The following is a 15,760-nucleotide window of genomic DNA, read 5'->3' as shown; positions in this document are numbered from 1 at the left end:
CCTGCCTCAGCCTCCCGAGTAGCTGGGACTACAGGTGCCTGCCACCACGCCCAGCTAATTTTTTTGTGTTTTTAATAGAGACGGTGTTTCACCGTGTTAGCCAGGATGGTCTTGATCTCCTGACCTCGTGATCTGCCCGCCTCAGCCTCCCAAAGTGCTGGGATTACAGGCGTGAGCCACTGCGCCCAGCCCTCTTATTTCATTTTTAATTTTTCTGTTTATATTTAATCTTGTAAGCACTCTTGAATTATTTTTGATTCCAGATTGTGTGGAGAATAGTCAGTATATATGTGGTAAATATATACTGTGGTTGTACCTTTTCCATTTTGTCTGATAGCATTACTTTCTGTGTTCCGTATCTTGCCTTCTCAACTTGCTTCTAATCTTTTGAAGACAGGAAATCATCTCTCAGAATTCGCTTCAAAGGATTGTGTGAAATTAGTGCATATAAAACACTTAGAATTGTCTTTGGAATGAAGTACTAACGTTAGCAGTGGTACTGTATTTTGATACGTAGCACAGCAAGACTGCTCAATAGACCTTATATACTTAATGAGAAGGGTTTATTAGGAAAAGATCTTTCTATATCATAATACCTAAAAATAATCAAGAATTGGAAACTTCTGTTTTAACCCAGAGCCAATGGAGTTGTAACATTAACTGCTTCTAAATACTTCTAATGTTTGGGAAAATTCAGATGTGACCTATCCCACCCAAGCATTATGTAATGCTGGGATATAGTTCTGGGGGAGAAAAAACAAAAACAAATTTAAATGCATCTTTAGGCTAAGAAATGGATAAGCTATGAAAAACATTAATTTCTTTCTAGAGGAGACCCAGGAGTTAGGTGCCCAGAGAAAGTCTTTTTTAAAAAATGTGTAACATGGGGCTGGGCATGGTGGCTCACGCCTGTAATCCCAGCACTTTGGGAGGCCGAGGTGGGTGGATCACGAGGTCAGGAGATCGAGACCAGCCTGACCAACATGGTGAAACCCCGTCTCTACTAAAAATACAAAAATTAGCTGGGTGTGGTGGTGAGCACCTGTAATCCCAGCTACTTGGGAGGCTGAGGCAGGAGAATCTCTTGAACCTGGGAGGCGGAGGTTGCAGTGAGCAGAGATTGTACCACTGCACTCCAGCCTGGGCGACAGAACAAGACTCCATCTCAAAAAAAAAAATGTGTAACATGTTCTTAAACCTACTACAATTATGCTTAACGATGGGGCTATGTACTGAGAAATTCATCATTAGACAAATTTGTCATTGTGCGAACATCATAGAGTATACTTCCACAAACTTAAATGGTATAGTTTACTACACATCTAGGCTGTGTACAAACCTGTACAGCATGTTACTGTTCTGAATACTCTAGGCAATTTGCAAAAGGAAGTGTATGTGTATCTAAACAAGAAAAGGTACAGTAAAAATAGGTTTATATGGGACCACCATCACATATGCAGTCTGTTGTTGACAAAACTTTGTTATGTGGCGCATGACTGTATTTTCCAATCCTGAAAGTCATTTTGTGTCTTCTTTTGTGCTGGCCACAGGCTACTTAGCCTGTAGTGTTAGAAAAACATACTTTCCATTTGTATTTCACCTTGAAATATGTGCACTCATCTTCATGATTGTTATCTCAATCCATTTAATTCTACCATCAAGGTAGATTGTTGATAAAAATGGTCATTATGATTAATTCTTTTTTTTTTTTTTTTTTGAGACAGAGTCTTCTTGCTCTGTCCCCCAGGCTGGAGTGTAGTGGCACAATCTGGGCTCACTGCAAGCTCTGCCTCCCGGGTTCATGCCATTCTTCTGCCTCAGCCTCCTGAGTAGCTGGGACTACAGGTGCCTGTCACCATGTCCGGCTAATTTTTTGTTATTTTTAGTAGGGACAGGGTTTCACCATGTTAGCCAGGATGGTCTTGATCTTCTTACCTTGTGATCCACCCACCTCGGCCTCCCAAAGTGCTGGGATTACAAGCGTGAGCCACCACAGCTGGCATGATTAATTCTTAAACATAGCCATGTTGTAATAATTCATTATTTATGTCACTGTTGATATCCAGCACCAATTTTGAACTACTCCTTGTTCAGTAGACTGTATTTCAGTGCAGTATCTTATTCTTCAAATTCAGAGTTTTTTCAAGCATCAAATAAGTATTTATTAACTCCTTATATACCCTACCCTAGATAAAAAAGAAATAAAAAGGAAACCCTGCTTAGTGAATAATCCTTCCCCTTGAGGAGCCTGAAATCTTTTGGTGGTTGATGAAAGAAACATCTGTTGAATATAGGCCTAAAGATAATGGGTACTCAAATACGTAATTGAAGTTGTGAACACTATAGATCATGAGAGATGGGAGAGATCATTGTATCCTGACCTACCTAAGGGAAATTTTGTGGAGAATGTGAGATTAAGTTTGTTCTTAAAGGGCAAGTAGGATATGGAAAGATAGGGGAGGAAATCTAGTGAAGTATTTCAGGTAGGGAAAAGACTTTGAACAAAGACACGGCCTTCAGAGAATAAGAGGGCTGGTTTCATTCACATTGAGGAGGTGGTAGTGGGAGGAAGGAGAGAATAGGACTGGCGGTATAAGATGATCACATAATTGAAGTGGGATCTTGTGTGAGTTTGTATTACTATTAGCGTTAGGGAAAAAGGGCTAAAATATATCTTAAAACTCTTTTAGAACGCAGCCTCTCAAGATATGGCAACTGTTTCACCAAGTCATCATTATGGAATTTATATTAATTATAAAGATATATATTATAAAATAAAGCCATATATTAAGGATATAGATATCTTTGAAAATAGATAACTGTATAAAGATACTACTGAATAACTGAGAGAACTATGGGGATTTCCTGTACACTATGGATTGAGAAGGATTCTTATAGCCCACATAGTCAACATGTATCTCGTTTAGTGTGTAGTACATACATAAGCAGAGGTGTCCATCTTCTAATTTTCAAACTAAGTACCAATATCAAGCAGACATCTTTTTGTTAGTTGAAATAAATTATTAGCAGACATCATTTATTAATGAAAATTAAATGCACATAACCATTTTAACTTTAAGGGTAAAAAGCCCCAGAAGATTTAAGAAAAGGGCCATTCAAGATACAACTGATTTTACAGAGAAGAAGCAGATTCTGCTTAGAATGACTAATGGCCATTTTGGGATTAAAAAAAGGTAGTAAACATAAGACTGCTGGTTATGTGTAGCATGTATGTTGGCTAGTGGTTCATTTTCACCCCCAATAGAATGAATTTTAATTCTGGGATAAAGATAACTGTTTAGCATATTACTTAGTATTAAAAATAGCTGCAAATTCAATGTTTGTTTTTTTTTTTTAAGGATACATAAAAATACTCCCACTTAAGAACAGTTCCATAAAAGGTGATCTTGAATCAGGGTGAGGTGGCTCACACCTGTAATCCCAGCACTTTGGGAGGCCGAGGCAGGCGGATCATTTGAGGTCAGGAGTTTGAGGCCAGGCTGGCCAACATGGTGAAACTTCATCTCTATTAAAAAAAATACAAAAATTAGCTGGGCGTGGTGGTGCAGGCCTGTAATCCCAGCTACTTGGGAGGCTGAGGCAGGAAAATTGCATGAACCTGGGAGGCAGGGGTTGCAGTGAGCCAAGATCACGCCACCACACTCTAGCCTGGGCAACAGAGTGAGACTCCGTCTCAAAAAAAAAGTGACCCTGAATCAAAAACTTTACCAAATTGGTAGTAAAAAATGTCATATATGTCAATATTACATGGATTCTGAATGCCAATCTTAGGATTATAGACTTTAACCTTCATAAAGCAGAGAGTCATTATTGATTCTGGAACAGGAAATGTTAATACAAGTTCTTTGTAAGTGTGGAGCTATCTTATTTTACTGGCATAGCCACAGATGAACTGCAGCAAATTCAAGTCTTCATATTTTTACTTCAAAAATCATGTGACTTTTGCTGTTCTTTATAATATATCCACATTTGTTTTATTGTAAAATTATTTAATAATAATTGATCAATGAAAAGAATGCGCCTTATGTCTTGTGACTTTGTGTGAGCATGCTTAGAATACCTGACCTACTACGGTTCAGCAGTACCTTATCTAAATCAGCTTTTTTAAAGACAGCAACTTGAATATAATTGAAAGGTAATTTTACTAGCTTCCTGCCCTGGAGTAATTACAAAGCATAGGCATTCTTGATTAGGTTATCACCTTTATGAAGATTTCTGCCTGTATCTTTATATAAAGTATGTACTGGTTTTGAATGGAGGCATAGTTTTGTATATTATGAGATAAATATCAGAGTTGAATATGATTTTTAAAATTTACTCTCAGAAGTTCAGTAAACTTAAGTGATTGAACTAATTGAATTCCTTGTTTATAGAATGAAAGTTCAGAAGTGAAGTTTTATGGTTTTGAAGGTTAGAAACAAAAGGATTTAACATTTGTTAGAATCAAATCAATACAGTGTGTCCATATTTTTGTAATAAGTAGAATATAAAACAATAAACTTTTTAAATCGAGACTTGAGTCTCACTCTGTGGCCCAGGCTGGAGTGCAGTGGCGCTATCTTGGCTCACTGCAACCCCCACCTCCCGCGTTCCAGTGATTCTCCTTCCTCAGCCTTCCCAGTAGCTGGGATTACAGGCGCCCGCCACCACGTTTGGCTAATTTTTGTATTTTTAGTAGAGATGGGGTTTCACCATTTGGCTAGGCTGGTCTTGAACTCCTGACCTCAAGTCATCCGCCTGCCTTGGCCTTCCAAAGTGCTGGGATTACAGGCATGAGCCACCACACCGGCCCATTTTTTGAGGGCCTATTATATGCCAGGCATTGTATTAGATACTAGAAAGAGAAAGAGAAGTAGAGAGATAGAAAGACAGAGATAATTAGATAAGTAAAACTTGGTTTCTGCATTGATTGATTGAGATGTTGTCTCTGTTGCCCAGGCTGGAATGCAGTGGTGCGATTTCGGCTCGCTGCAACCCCAGCCTCCTGGGTTCAAGCGATTCTCTTACCTCAGCCTCTGGAGTAGCTGGGATTACAGGCATGCGCCACCATGCCCGGATAATTTTTGTATTTTTAGTAGAGACGGGGTTTTGCCATGTTGGCAAGGCTGGTCTCGAACTCCTGACCTCAAGTGATCTGCCCGCCTTGGCCTCCCAAAATGCTGGGATTACAGGTGTGAGCCACTGTGCCTAGCCATTGGTTCCTGCTTTTAGTTGAGGGGTGCTGAATATGTAAAATATAATTGCTGTAAAGCACAGTAAATACTATAACAGAGATATGCACCTAAAACACATTTGGGTAAAAGTGGATAAACCAACCAATTTAGCTTCAGTACCATAAGGAAAGCTTCTGAAAACTGTACTCCAGCCCAGGCGACAGAGCAAGACTTTGTCTCAAAAAAATAAAAATTAAAAAAAAAAGAAGGGACTTATGCTGAAACTTTATAAGTAGGTAGTGTTCCCAGGGTGGGAATGTGGGAAGAAGGGCATTCCAGACAGAGGAAACATTGTGTAATCTTCAGGGAACTGCAGAGAGTATGGTTTAACCAAAATGAAGAGGCATGTTGGAAAGGGTTGAGAGATGACTCTTGACAGTAGACAGCTGTACTTTTTATACAGCCCAGAGGAGTTTGAACTTTATTATTTAATTATTGGAGTATCATTGAAAAACATGGAACTTGAACACACCGATTCTCATTTTGGCAAGATTTTGAGGTTGTTTGGAGGGTAAGTCAGGAGTGGTAATGGTTATGGGACCAGATAAGAGGAGCAATTGGAATATCATTGCTGTAGTCCAGATGAGGCATGGTGAGAGTCTGAAATGGCAGTGGGAATGACAAGAATAGATTTCAAATATGTTAAAGACGCCGAATCAGTAACATTTAATGATTAGCTGGGCATGGTGGCACATAATCTCCACTACTCTGGAGGCTGAGGCAGGAGGATCACATGAGCCTAGGAGTTTGAGTCTATCTTGGGCAATGTAGCAAGACCATATTTCTTTAAAAAAATTTTTTTAATGATTGATTGTGAGTAATGAGGGAGAGAGAAGAGTCCAGTATAAATCCCTGAATGATGGGGTTAGATGGGCACATTTCTCACTAGATTTTTGGAAGAAGTTTTACATATGTGAATAGCTTCTACAAAATTAATAAATATATAAAAGTAACTTCTGAGTAGGTTATTTCTAAGTTTTTCTTTATTTTTATTTATAGATGCCACTTCAAATGAACAACAAGAGCTTTTCTGTCAGAAGTTGCAGCAGTGTTGTATACTGTTTGATTTCATGGACTCTGTTTCAGACTTGAAGAGCAAAGAAATTAAAAGAGCAACACTGAATGAACTGGTTGAGTATGTTTCAACTAATCGTGGTGTAATTGTTGAATCAGCGTATTCTGATATAGTAAAAATGGTAAGCCTCTAGAATTATGTTCCTCAGATTTATGTAAATTTAAGATCTGAGGTATAATAATGAATTAATGAGACTGATTTTAAATAAATGTACAGTAATTAATACATCCCCCAAATTTTAGAAAATAGTTCATACCCCATCCATTCCAATGATACCATCATTGCATATACAAGTTTGGGAATTGAGAGTCATAGTGGCTGGTGGCTTCCATATTGGATAGTGCAGATCTAGAGCTTAAGAGAAGGGTTTAGGCCTGGGATTATACAGATTGATAGGTAGTTAATGTCATGGAGGTGAATAGTTACTGAGAACTTTTATTTTTATTTATTTATTTTTGAGACGGAGTCTTGCTGTGTAGCCCAGGCTGGAGTGCAGTGGTGCGATCTTGGCTCACTGCAACCTCTGCCTCCCAGGTTCAAGCAGTTCTCTGCCTCAGCCTCCTGAGTAGCTGGGATTACAAGTGCCCACCACCACGCCCAGCCAATTTTTGTATTTTCAGTAGAGATGGGGTTTCACCATCTTGGCCAGGCTGGTCTTGAACTCCTGACATGGTGATCCACCTGCCACAGCCTCTGAAAATGCTGGGATTATAGGCGTGAGCCACCGCGCCCGGCCATTACTAAGAACTTGTAAAGGGGAAAGGGAAGACCAGTGAAAGACTAGGGATCTCCACATTTAAGCAGTGGGTAAGGGAGTCAGGTATAACACTTTAATTGAAAGTGAGGATCTTTAAGAAGTTATAATATCTGATGTGAAAAAAAACTGCAGCCAACTTTATTGAAGTAAGGTTGTTTAGGATGCTTGCTGTTTATTAATAATTCAACCTTATTTTCTATCAAACAGTATGATTTTGTTGAGTATTTGTGATTTTTTTAAATTTTATTTTATTGTATACTAACAAAATATAAAAATTCAGGCCAGTGCAGTGGCTCACTTATGCTTGTAAACCCCAGCACTTTGGGAGGCTGAGGTGGGAGAATCACTTGAGGCCAAGAGTTCAAGGCCAGCCTGGCCAGCATAGCAAGGACCCATCTCTACAAAAAGTGCTAAAAATAAAAATAAAAATATTAGCTAGGCATGGTGGCATGAGCCTTTAGTAAAGGCCCAGCTACTCAGGAGGCTGAGGTGAGAGGATCGCTTGAGCCCAGGAGTTCAAGACTGAAGTGAGCCATGATCACCACTGCATTCCAGCCTAGGTTGACAGAGAAACACCTTGTCTCAAAAAAAGAAAGTAAAAAAATCAAGTTGGACTAATTAGAGAGTCGCTGAGTACATAATTTAAACTTAGAGTATTGAAGCTAAAAGCAAATATAAATATAACCTACAGTTGCCTTCATTTCTTTCCCCTTGCCTAATATATGTTCTTGGGAAAGAACCAAATGTGTAGTAGGAAATATAAGTTTGGCCCTACTATAGTAGTTGGGTTTCCTTTTATCAATCTGTAGTAGAAGACCTCTCAAAAGGAATTAGGAAATTTTTGATTGTTGGGTTTTTTATTTTTTTCTTTAGAGAGAATAAAAGCCTTTAAAAAAATTTTTTTTTTTTTGGAGACAGAGTTGGCTGGGCACAGTGGCTCATACCTGTAACCCCAGCACTTTGGGAGGCCAAGGCGGGTTGATCACCTGAGGTCAGGAGTTTGAGAACAGCCTGGCCAACATGGTGAAACCCCATCTCTGCTAAAAATACAAAAATTAGCCAGGTGTGGTGGTGGGTGCCTGTAATCCCAACTATTTGGGAGGCTGAGGCCAGAGAATTGCTTGAACCTGGGAGGCAGAGGTTGCAGTGGGCCAAGATTGTGCCACTGCACTCCAGGCTGGGCGACAGAATGAGACCCTGTCTCAGAAAAAAAAAAAAAGAGAGTGTCTCTTTTCCCAGGCTGGAGTGCAGTGGCGTAATCATAGCTCACTGCAGCCTTGACCTCCTGGGCACAAGCTGTCCTCCTGCCTAAGCCTCCTGAGTAGGTAGAACTACAAGCATGCACCACCATGCCCGATTAATTTTTTCATTTTTTTTTTTTTTTTAGAGGTGGAGCCTTGCTTATTGCCCAGGCTGGTCTCAAACTCCTGACCTCAAGCAGTCCTCCTGTCTCGACCTCCCAAAATGCTAGGTTTACATGCATGGGCCACCATGTCCAGCCTCAAAAAAATTTAAAGATTAGCTATAGAGAGAACATTAATCAAAATGAAATTGGCTTAAACTCCTACAGACAATAAAAGGAAGTGATAGTTTGAGAACATAAATATTAAATATTGATGGACTTCTTCAAGTTTTTTTATCATTTAAAAAGTTCAGGGAGAAAAAGCAGTATTTCCTACTGTTACTGATTTCAAATGGCTTATATTCAGGAATTTTTAAAGTCCTGGGAATTAATCTCTAAAATTGTTGACAGATATTGAAAGTCTCAAATATTTGGGTCAAATTTGCTATATACTAATAAATTATGGGATTTAATTTCTTTGCCCAAGTAAAAAGGTGTGTGTTTGTTGTTGCTTTCTTAAATATTTTATTTTGATTTCTGTGGGCACATAGTAGGTATATATTGTTGGTTTTTAAAAAATTTATGAGTACTTAATATCTAAGTAATACTTGAGTCATCTTACCAATTTAGACTCTTGAAGCTCTTCTGAATATTTGTTATATACAGTTAATTTTATTAGTGGCTACAAGGTTAACTTTTTCTTTTACTACTGACAATAATAAGTATGAACTCAAGGACAAATTCTACGCTCTTGTGAAATAGATTTCTTTTCAAATTGTATCGATGGCTTGCTGCTATTCTTTGTGAAATTGATGTCCATCAAACTGTTTATTGGCTTTGCCCTCAAGTACTGACTTTGAGTTCTGGCTGATCAAATTTTAGGTTATTACTTATTAAGTCTTACGGTTACAGTAATTGACTATTAGCAGTTAATTTGTGTACCAAAGATGCCACTTCATAAGAATAGTTGGGAATTTGCTTGCAATTCCTTGTCTTGTCCTCTACCTCTGGAATAGTTTGTCTCAAAATGATCAACCCCTTAGTAGTTGGGCCTTAAATGTTTATTAAACTACTTAGTCTGTCAGTCTGTTCATTATTCTTAAAAAAATTGTAGATTAGGACCACAGTCTATCCTTTGCTAGAGAAAAAGGATATATATTTACCTTAGTACTAATACTAAGATAATGCAAAGCATGAAATTATAAATACTCTATTTCACTGGATCTAAAATGAAGCACATCCTGATTTCAAGGTGGTTAATATGTTTTTTAAAAGTCTCAAAGTAGATGAAATACAGTAAATTAAATCATCAAAAGGTATTATAAACACATTTATATTAACAGTGAAGGCATTCTACCCTCGCTCACCTCTCCCTTAGTGTGGTATGTATGTATAAGAATGGAGAGATTTTACCAAACTCTGAGTTATAAGGCAAGTATAGAATATGGCCATGTTGGAATATGGGAGGAATTATAGAAAGATGAAATGAATCAAATTAAAGATAAGTAGAATTAGTAACATTTTCCCTGGAATTCCCTGTACTCCCTTTCTCTATATTCTCCCTTTCCCTTCTTTTTTATTTTTTTATTTTTATTTTTATTTTTGGAGACAGGGTCTGGCTCTGTCACCCAGGCTGGAGTGCAGTGGTATGATCTCGGCTCACTGCAACCTCCGTCTCCTGGGCTCAAGTGATTCTCCTGCCTCAGCCTCCCCAGTAGTTAGGACCACAAGTGTGCGCCACCATGCCTAGCTAATTTTTGTGTTTTTGTAGAGATGGGGGGTTTCACCATGTTGCCCAGGCTGGTCTTGAACTCCTGACCTCAGACAGTCTGCCCCCGTCGGCCTCCCAAAGTGCTGGGATTACAGGTGTGAGCCACTTCGCCTGGCCCCCTCTTTCTTTTTAAGCAAAATTCGGAAAGAACAATTTATAATTTAAAGAAGATGAATCCAGAGGTTATCTGTAATCTTCAGGATCTTAGGTCTGAGGAAGTCAGAGTTATTGGATAGAGAAAAGAGAAACAAACACCTGCTTTCTTTGTATCTTGAAGAGGTTTACAGATTTTGAACTAAGCTTACAGCTATAACTTTTTTCTTAAAGTGATCTTTGAAATACTTCGTTTTGAATTGTCCAATTCAATTACACATACAACAACGAACGTAAAATTATTTTTTCTTTACAGATCAGTGCTAACATCTTCCGTACACTTCCTCCAAGTGATAATCCAGATTTTGATCCAGAAGAGGATGAACCCACGCTTGAGGCCTCTTGGCCTCACATACAGGTATGAAACATAATTACGTATTGGCAGTTTTTATATTTATGCTATTCTGCAGAAATCATGGTTTTCTCATTTAGATTCTGAGTGTCTGTGTAAAATATTTGACTTTTATGGTTTTATTAACATTATTTTCTTTCATGCAAGTACTGTTTTTCAATGTTTTTTCATTGTAATAAAATACTCTTAACATATATTTACCATTTAAACCATTTTGAAGTATACAATTCAGTGGCACAAAGTACATTCGCCATGTTGTACAACCCATCACCACTCTTTAATTCTATAACTTTTCTATCACCCCAAATGGAAACCCCATTGGCATTTAGCACTCATGCCCCATTCTGCTCTCTTTACAGCCCCTGACAACTACCAATCTGCTTTCTGTCTCTGGATTTGCCTATTTTGGATACTTCATATAAGTGAAATTATGTAATATGTGGGCTTTTGTTTCTGGGTTCTTTCAGTTAGCATAATGTTTTCAAGGTTCATAAATGTAGTCTGTATCAATACTTCATTCCTTTTTTTGGATGAATTATTCCATTGTATGGATATACCACATTTGTTTATCGACTTACCAGTTGATGGACATTTAAATTATTTCCATCATTTGGCTATTGTGAATAGAGCTGTTATGAACAGTTCTATGTATAAGTTTTTGCTTGAACCCATAAATTTTTATACATTATGTTTTTCTTTTCTTTCCTTTTTTTTTTGAGATGGGGTCTGGTTCTGTCACCCAGGCTGGAGTGGAGTGGAGTGGCATGATCTCAGCTCACTGCAACTTCTGCCTCCTGGGCTCAAGCCATCCTCCCACCTCAGCCTCCTAAGTAGCTGCAACTACAGATGTGTGACACTACACCTGCTAATTTTTGTATTTTTAGTAGAGATGGGGTTTTGCCATGTTGCCCAGGCTGGTTTCGAACACCTGAGCTCAAGCAGCACACCCACTTGGTTCCCAAAGTGCTGGGATTACAGGTGTGCAATTAATGACAAATTCTTTCAGTGTTTATCTAGGAATGTCTTAATTTCCTGTTCATTTTTGAAGGAGAGTTTTGCTGGATGTACAACTCTTGGCTAACAGTCTTTTTCTTTCAACACTTTGAACATGTCATCCCATTTGTCTTCTTACGTCCATGGTTTTCTGATGACAAGTTAGCCATTAATCTTATTGAGGATCTCATCATGTATGTGAAAAGTCGTTTTTCTTTTGCTGCTATAAACGTTATCTCTTTGTCTTTAAGTTTTGTCAATTTGATTATGATGTATCTAGGTGTGGATCTTCTTGACTTTATTCTACCTGTTGTTTATTGAGTTACAATTAGAATTCATTATGTAAACTAATATTTTTCATAATATTTTATTTATTTTTGGTCATCATTCAAATATTTTTCCTGCCCTTTTTCTCTCATCTTTTGGGACTCTCATTTATGTGTATGTTGCTATACTTGATGGTGTCCCACAGGTCTCTGGAGCTCTGTTCAATTTTCTTCATTTATATATGGATTCTAGGTATTAATGCCAATTAATTTGCTGATTTTTTTTTTAATTTTGCAAGTATTTATATTTTGTAGTGACCTTTACATTTTCTGTTATTATAAAAAGATGAGAGAGGCCAGGCGTGGTGGCTCACACCTGTAATCCCAGCACTTTGGGAGACCAAGCTGGGTGGATCACCTGAGGTCAGGAGTTCCAGACCAGCCTAACATGGAGAAACCCCGTCTCTACTAAAAATACAAAATTAGCCAGGCGTGGTGGCACATGCCTGTAATCCCAGCTACTCAGGAGGCTGAGGCAGGAGAACCGCTGGAACCCAGGAGGCGGAGGTTGTGGTGAGCCGAGATTGCGCCATTGCACTCCAGCCTGGGCAACAAGAGAGAAACTCCATCTCAAAAAAAAAAAAGATAAAAGATGAGAGAAAGAAAATTACATTCTATGTTGTTTGGGATACTTTATGCAATAGTCTGCCTCATTTATTAATTTATTCATTCTGTGTAGCACCTATACATCCAAATAAAATGGAGCGGTGTCCTAGGATTAGTGAAAGCTGATAACGGTGTTAAGATCTTTCAGCACATTAGAGCTTACAGAACTAGAAAAATCCGAAGTGGTAAATTATTTTTTAATAGAACTGTACACGTTTATCTGAAATTTTGTTCCATAGTTGGTGTAAAATTAATAATGCTGTATTTGAAATGCAAAGGTTTTACATATTCTCATTAGCTGATAAGTTGATAAGCTGATAATGAAAAATTCTCATTAGCTGATTTTTTAATCAGATGTTGTTGAATAGTCTGAAAAAGACCCCTTGGTCTTTGAATTTTTAAAAGTAAAGAAAATGTTTTCATTAGAATATATTTATATGCTCATGGAAAGTAACAGTGGAAATTGAGCCAAGTAGACAATATGCTTTCCATTTTTAACTGGTATGATTTGAGGTTTTATTTAAATTCCCTGAAACCAGTGGTTCTTAACATTTTAGGAGGTGGTAAGTTGCTTTCAAAATATGATTTTTTCTTTTTTTATTTATGTATTTATTTTTGAGATGGAGTCTCACTCTGTTGCCCAGGTTGGAGTGCAGTGGCATGATCTCGGCTCATTGCAACCTCCACCTCCCAAGTTCAAATGATTCTCCTGCCTCGGTCTCTTGAGTATCTGGGACTGCAGGTGCTTGCCACCATGCCCAGCTAATTTTTGTATTTTTAGTGGAGATGGGGTTTCAGCATGTTGGCCAGGCAGGTCTCGCTCAGACCTCAAGTGATCCATCCACCTCAGCCTCCCAAAGTGCTGGGATTACAGGCATGAGCCACTGCGTCCAGCCCAAAATACGATTTTTGAGAAGTAGTTCTCTCTCAAGACAAATTCCCAGAGATACAAGAAATTCTCATTCATCTATGGTCCCTTGATTAAAAGGCTCTGCCTTAGATATATATGTTTATAGTTAAAAAATCTTTCTGAAAACCAAAATTTCTAGAAACCAAAATTTGGCATACAGTTTTTAAATTTGGCAATTAAATAGTCTAAGGACATCAGAAACTGGTAGATACTAAAGTGACCTGATTTATAGGATTTGTCAATATATTGTAGCTACGTTATTAATCATCTTTAGTTTTTTTAGATGGAATATTAAAACTACTCTGACAAATTAGATTATAGGGAATTGTAGCACTGAAGAAATTTGCTCAATGAAAGTTTCTTCTGCTATTATAATGTGTGCTTAACCCACCTGGAATTTGTTTCGTACTAAAAGTTTACGTTTTACATTTAGCTTATGAGATCCTAGATGCTAGAAATTAATTTATTAGGGTGGAAAATAAACATTAGTTGTTAATGAGGGAGTAATTACAAGTAATCTCAAAACTTTTCAAGCCTTTGTTTCCCCACCCTTTTCATGAATTTTCTAAACATGTGCTAATAAAAGTTTATCTCTTTTTACTTATTCTTACACTGTAATGGAAATACTAATGAGCAATGGAATAATGGAATAAAAAGAGATAAAAGAAAGGACCACAAGGAAGGTCATTTCAGTATTAGGGGATAGGTTGTATCTTCTAATTTATTAAGTGTAGTATTACATGGTAACTTAATGTACAACAGTTTTAAATTATTTTCTCATTTCTTTCCTAAGTATTATTGCTTTCTGTTTATTGAAGACTAACAATATATTAATTTTCTGCACTTTTAGATAATTAGGACACTTGGCTGCTGTACTAGCCTGGAATACAGGCAGATTGTGTATTTTCACTTTCTTTTATTAATTACTTTAGTGGCACAGATAATTAAGATTTAATTATGTAGGATAGTGCCTAGAACATAGACCTTTTTAGGAATAAGTTGTATTTTAGGGATTAGAAGGCTTTTCTCTCTGGGCAATATAATTAGAAATTTAAACTAGCAACATACATATTTTACAGTGTACACCTTTACATTCAAATAACTCTTGGCCATATACTATATTTTAAATATTTTCATGGGCTAAGAATCCAAAATGGTAGGAATCATAGCCTAATGCACTAACTTTATAGCCACAAAAATAAAAAGGAATATCTTTTATATAAGGTTGAGAAATACTTTTATTGCTTTGGCCTTTTTCATTGTGAATAGTTATTATCTTTTTAGTTCTTATGGATAAAAGAGCAGAGGGAAAAAACCTAGGCTAACTGTATTTAAACTATTCAAGGTTTATGCACAATCTGTTGTTTTCATAAGGATTACAGAGAAAAAGAGATTCTTAAAAAACTAAGATTTTGTTAATGTTTACCTCATCCCAGGCAATGTTCTTTTTGGGTGCTTAATATATAATATCTCATATAGTTGACTATGCATTAATTTTTATATGAATTCTTTTATATATTAAATCAATTAAAAACCTTATTTACGTTTCCTCTTAATAGAGGTTGGAAAACATTGGTCACCTGTATTACTTGAAAGCAGCCTCTTAGGTACTTGTAGGTCTTTAAAGTTTGCTTCTGAGTCTTTGCCTCTCTGACCCAAACGTTTCTATTCCTTTAGCTTTTTGTATAGGTCTTATTTTTCAGATACTTTAATCATCCATGCTGTTTTCTGTTGGAACTTCTCCCAAGTCTTTTTAATGGTGAAGACCAGAATTTTATGTTTTATTTTAACTCCCTTAGGAAAGACATGGTCAGAACTGAGTAGAATAGTAAGATTACACACCTCAATTCCCTATACTTTTTAGTTATCTTTCACTTTTTAGGGTATTTTTGGTGTACAGAAGTAGGACTAGCCATACATTGAACATAGTTGAAGTTTGTCATTTTATTGGTGAACTGAATTCATTGGTGAAGTGCCTGTTTTTCTTTGCAACACTGTTTCTTAGATTCTTGGAGCAAGTTATTTGTATAGAAGACCATAGAAGGCTGGGTGCAGTGGCTCACGCCCACTTGTAATCCCAGCAATCCCAGTAATCCCAGCACTTTGGGAGGCTGAGGCAGGTGGATCATGAGGTCAGAAGGATCATGAGGTCAGGAGTTCGAGACCAGCCTGAACAACATGGTGAAACCCCGTCTCTATTAAGAATACAAAAATTAGCCAGGCATGGTGGCACACGCCTCT

The 15,760-nt window shown here is 37.4% G+C and overlaps 1 protein-coding gene across 2 annotated transcripts in view; it reads left to right on the top strand.

Moving 5' to 3' along the window:
- The window catches only part of PPP2R5A (protein phosphatase 2 regulatory subunit B'alpha), a 73,158-nt gene that overhangs the window by 33,708 nt on the left and 23,690 nt on the right, over nt 1-15,760 (top strand). For both annotated transcript variants that reach the window (XM_019030351.4, XM_019030354.4), the window contains exons 2-3: nt 6,234-6,430; nt 10,589-10,690. In XM_019030351.4, the coding sequence (XP_018885896.1) occupies nt 6,234-6,430; nt 10,589-10,690 (299 nt within the window). The remainder of the gene's footprint in view (nt 1-6,233; nt 6,431-10,588; nt 10,691-15,760) is intronic.

The sequence above is a fragment of the Gorilla gorilla genome, chromosome 1, assembly GCF_029281585.2.
Source record: "Gorilla gorilla gorilla isolate KB3781 chromosome 1, NHGRI_mGorGor1-v2.1_pri, whole genome shotgun sequence".
NCBI classification, from domain to species: domain Eukaryota; kingdom Metazoa; phylum Chordata; class Mammalia; order Primates; family Hominidae; genus Gorilla; species Gorilla gorilla.
Note: the sequence above shows the minus strand (reverse complement) of the source record. Positions and strands in the feature narration are given on the sequence as shown.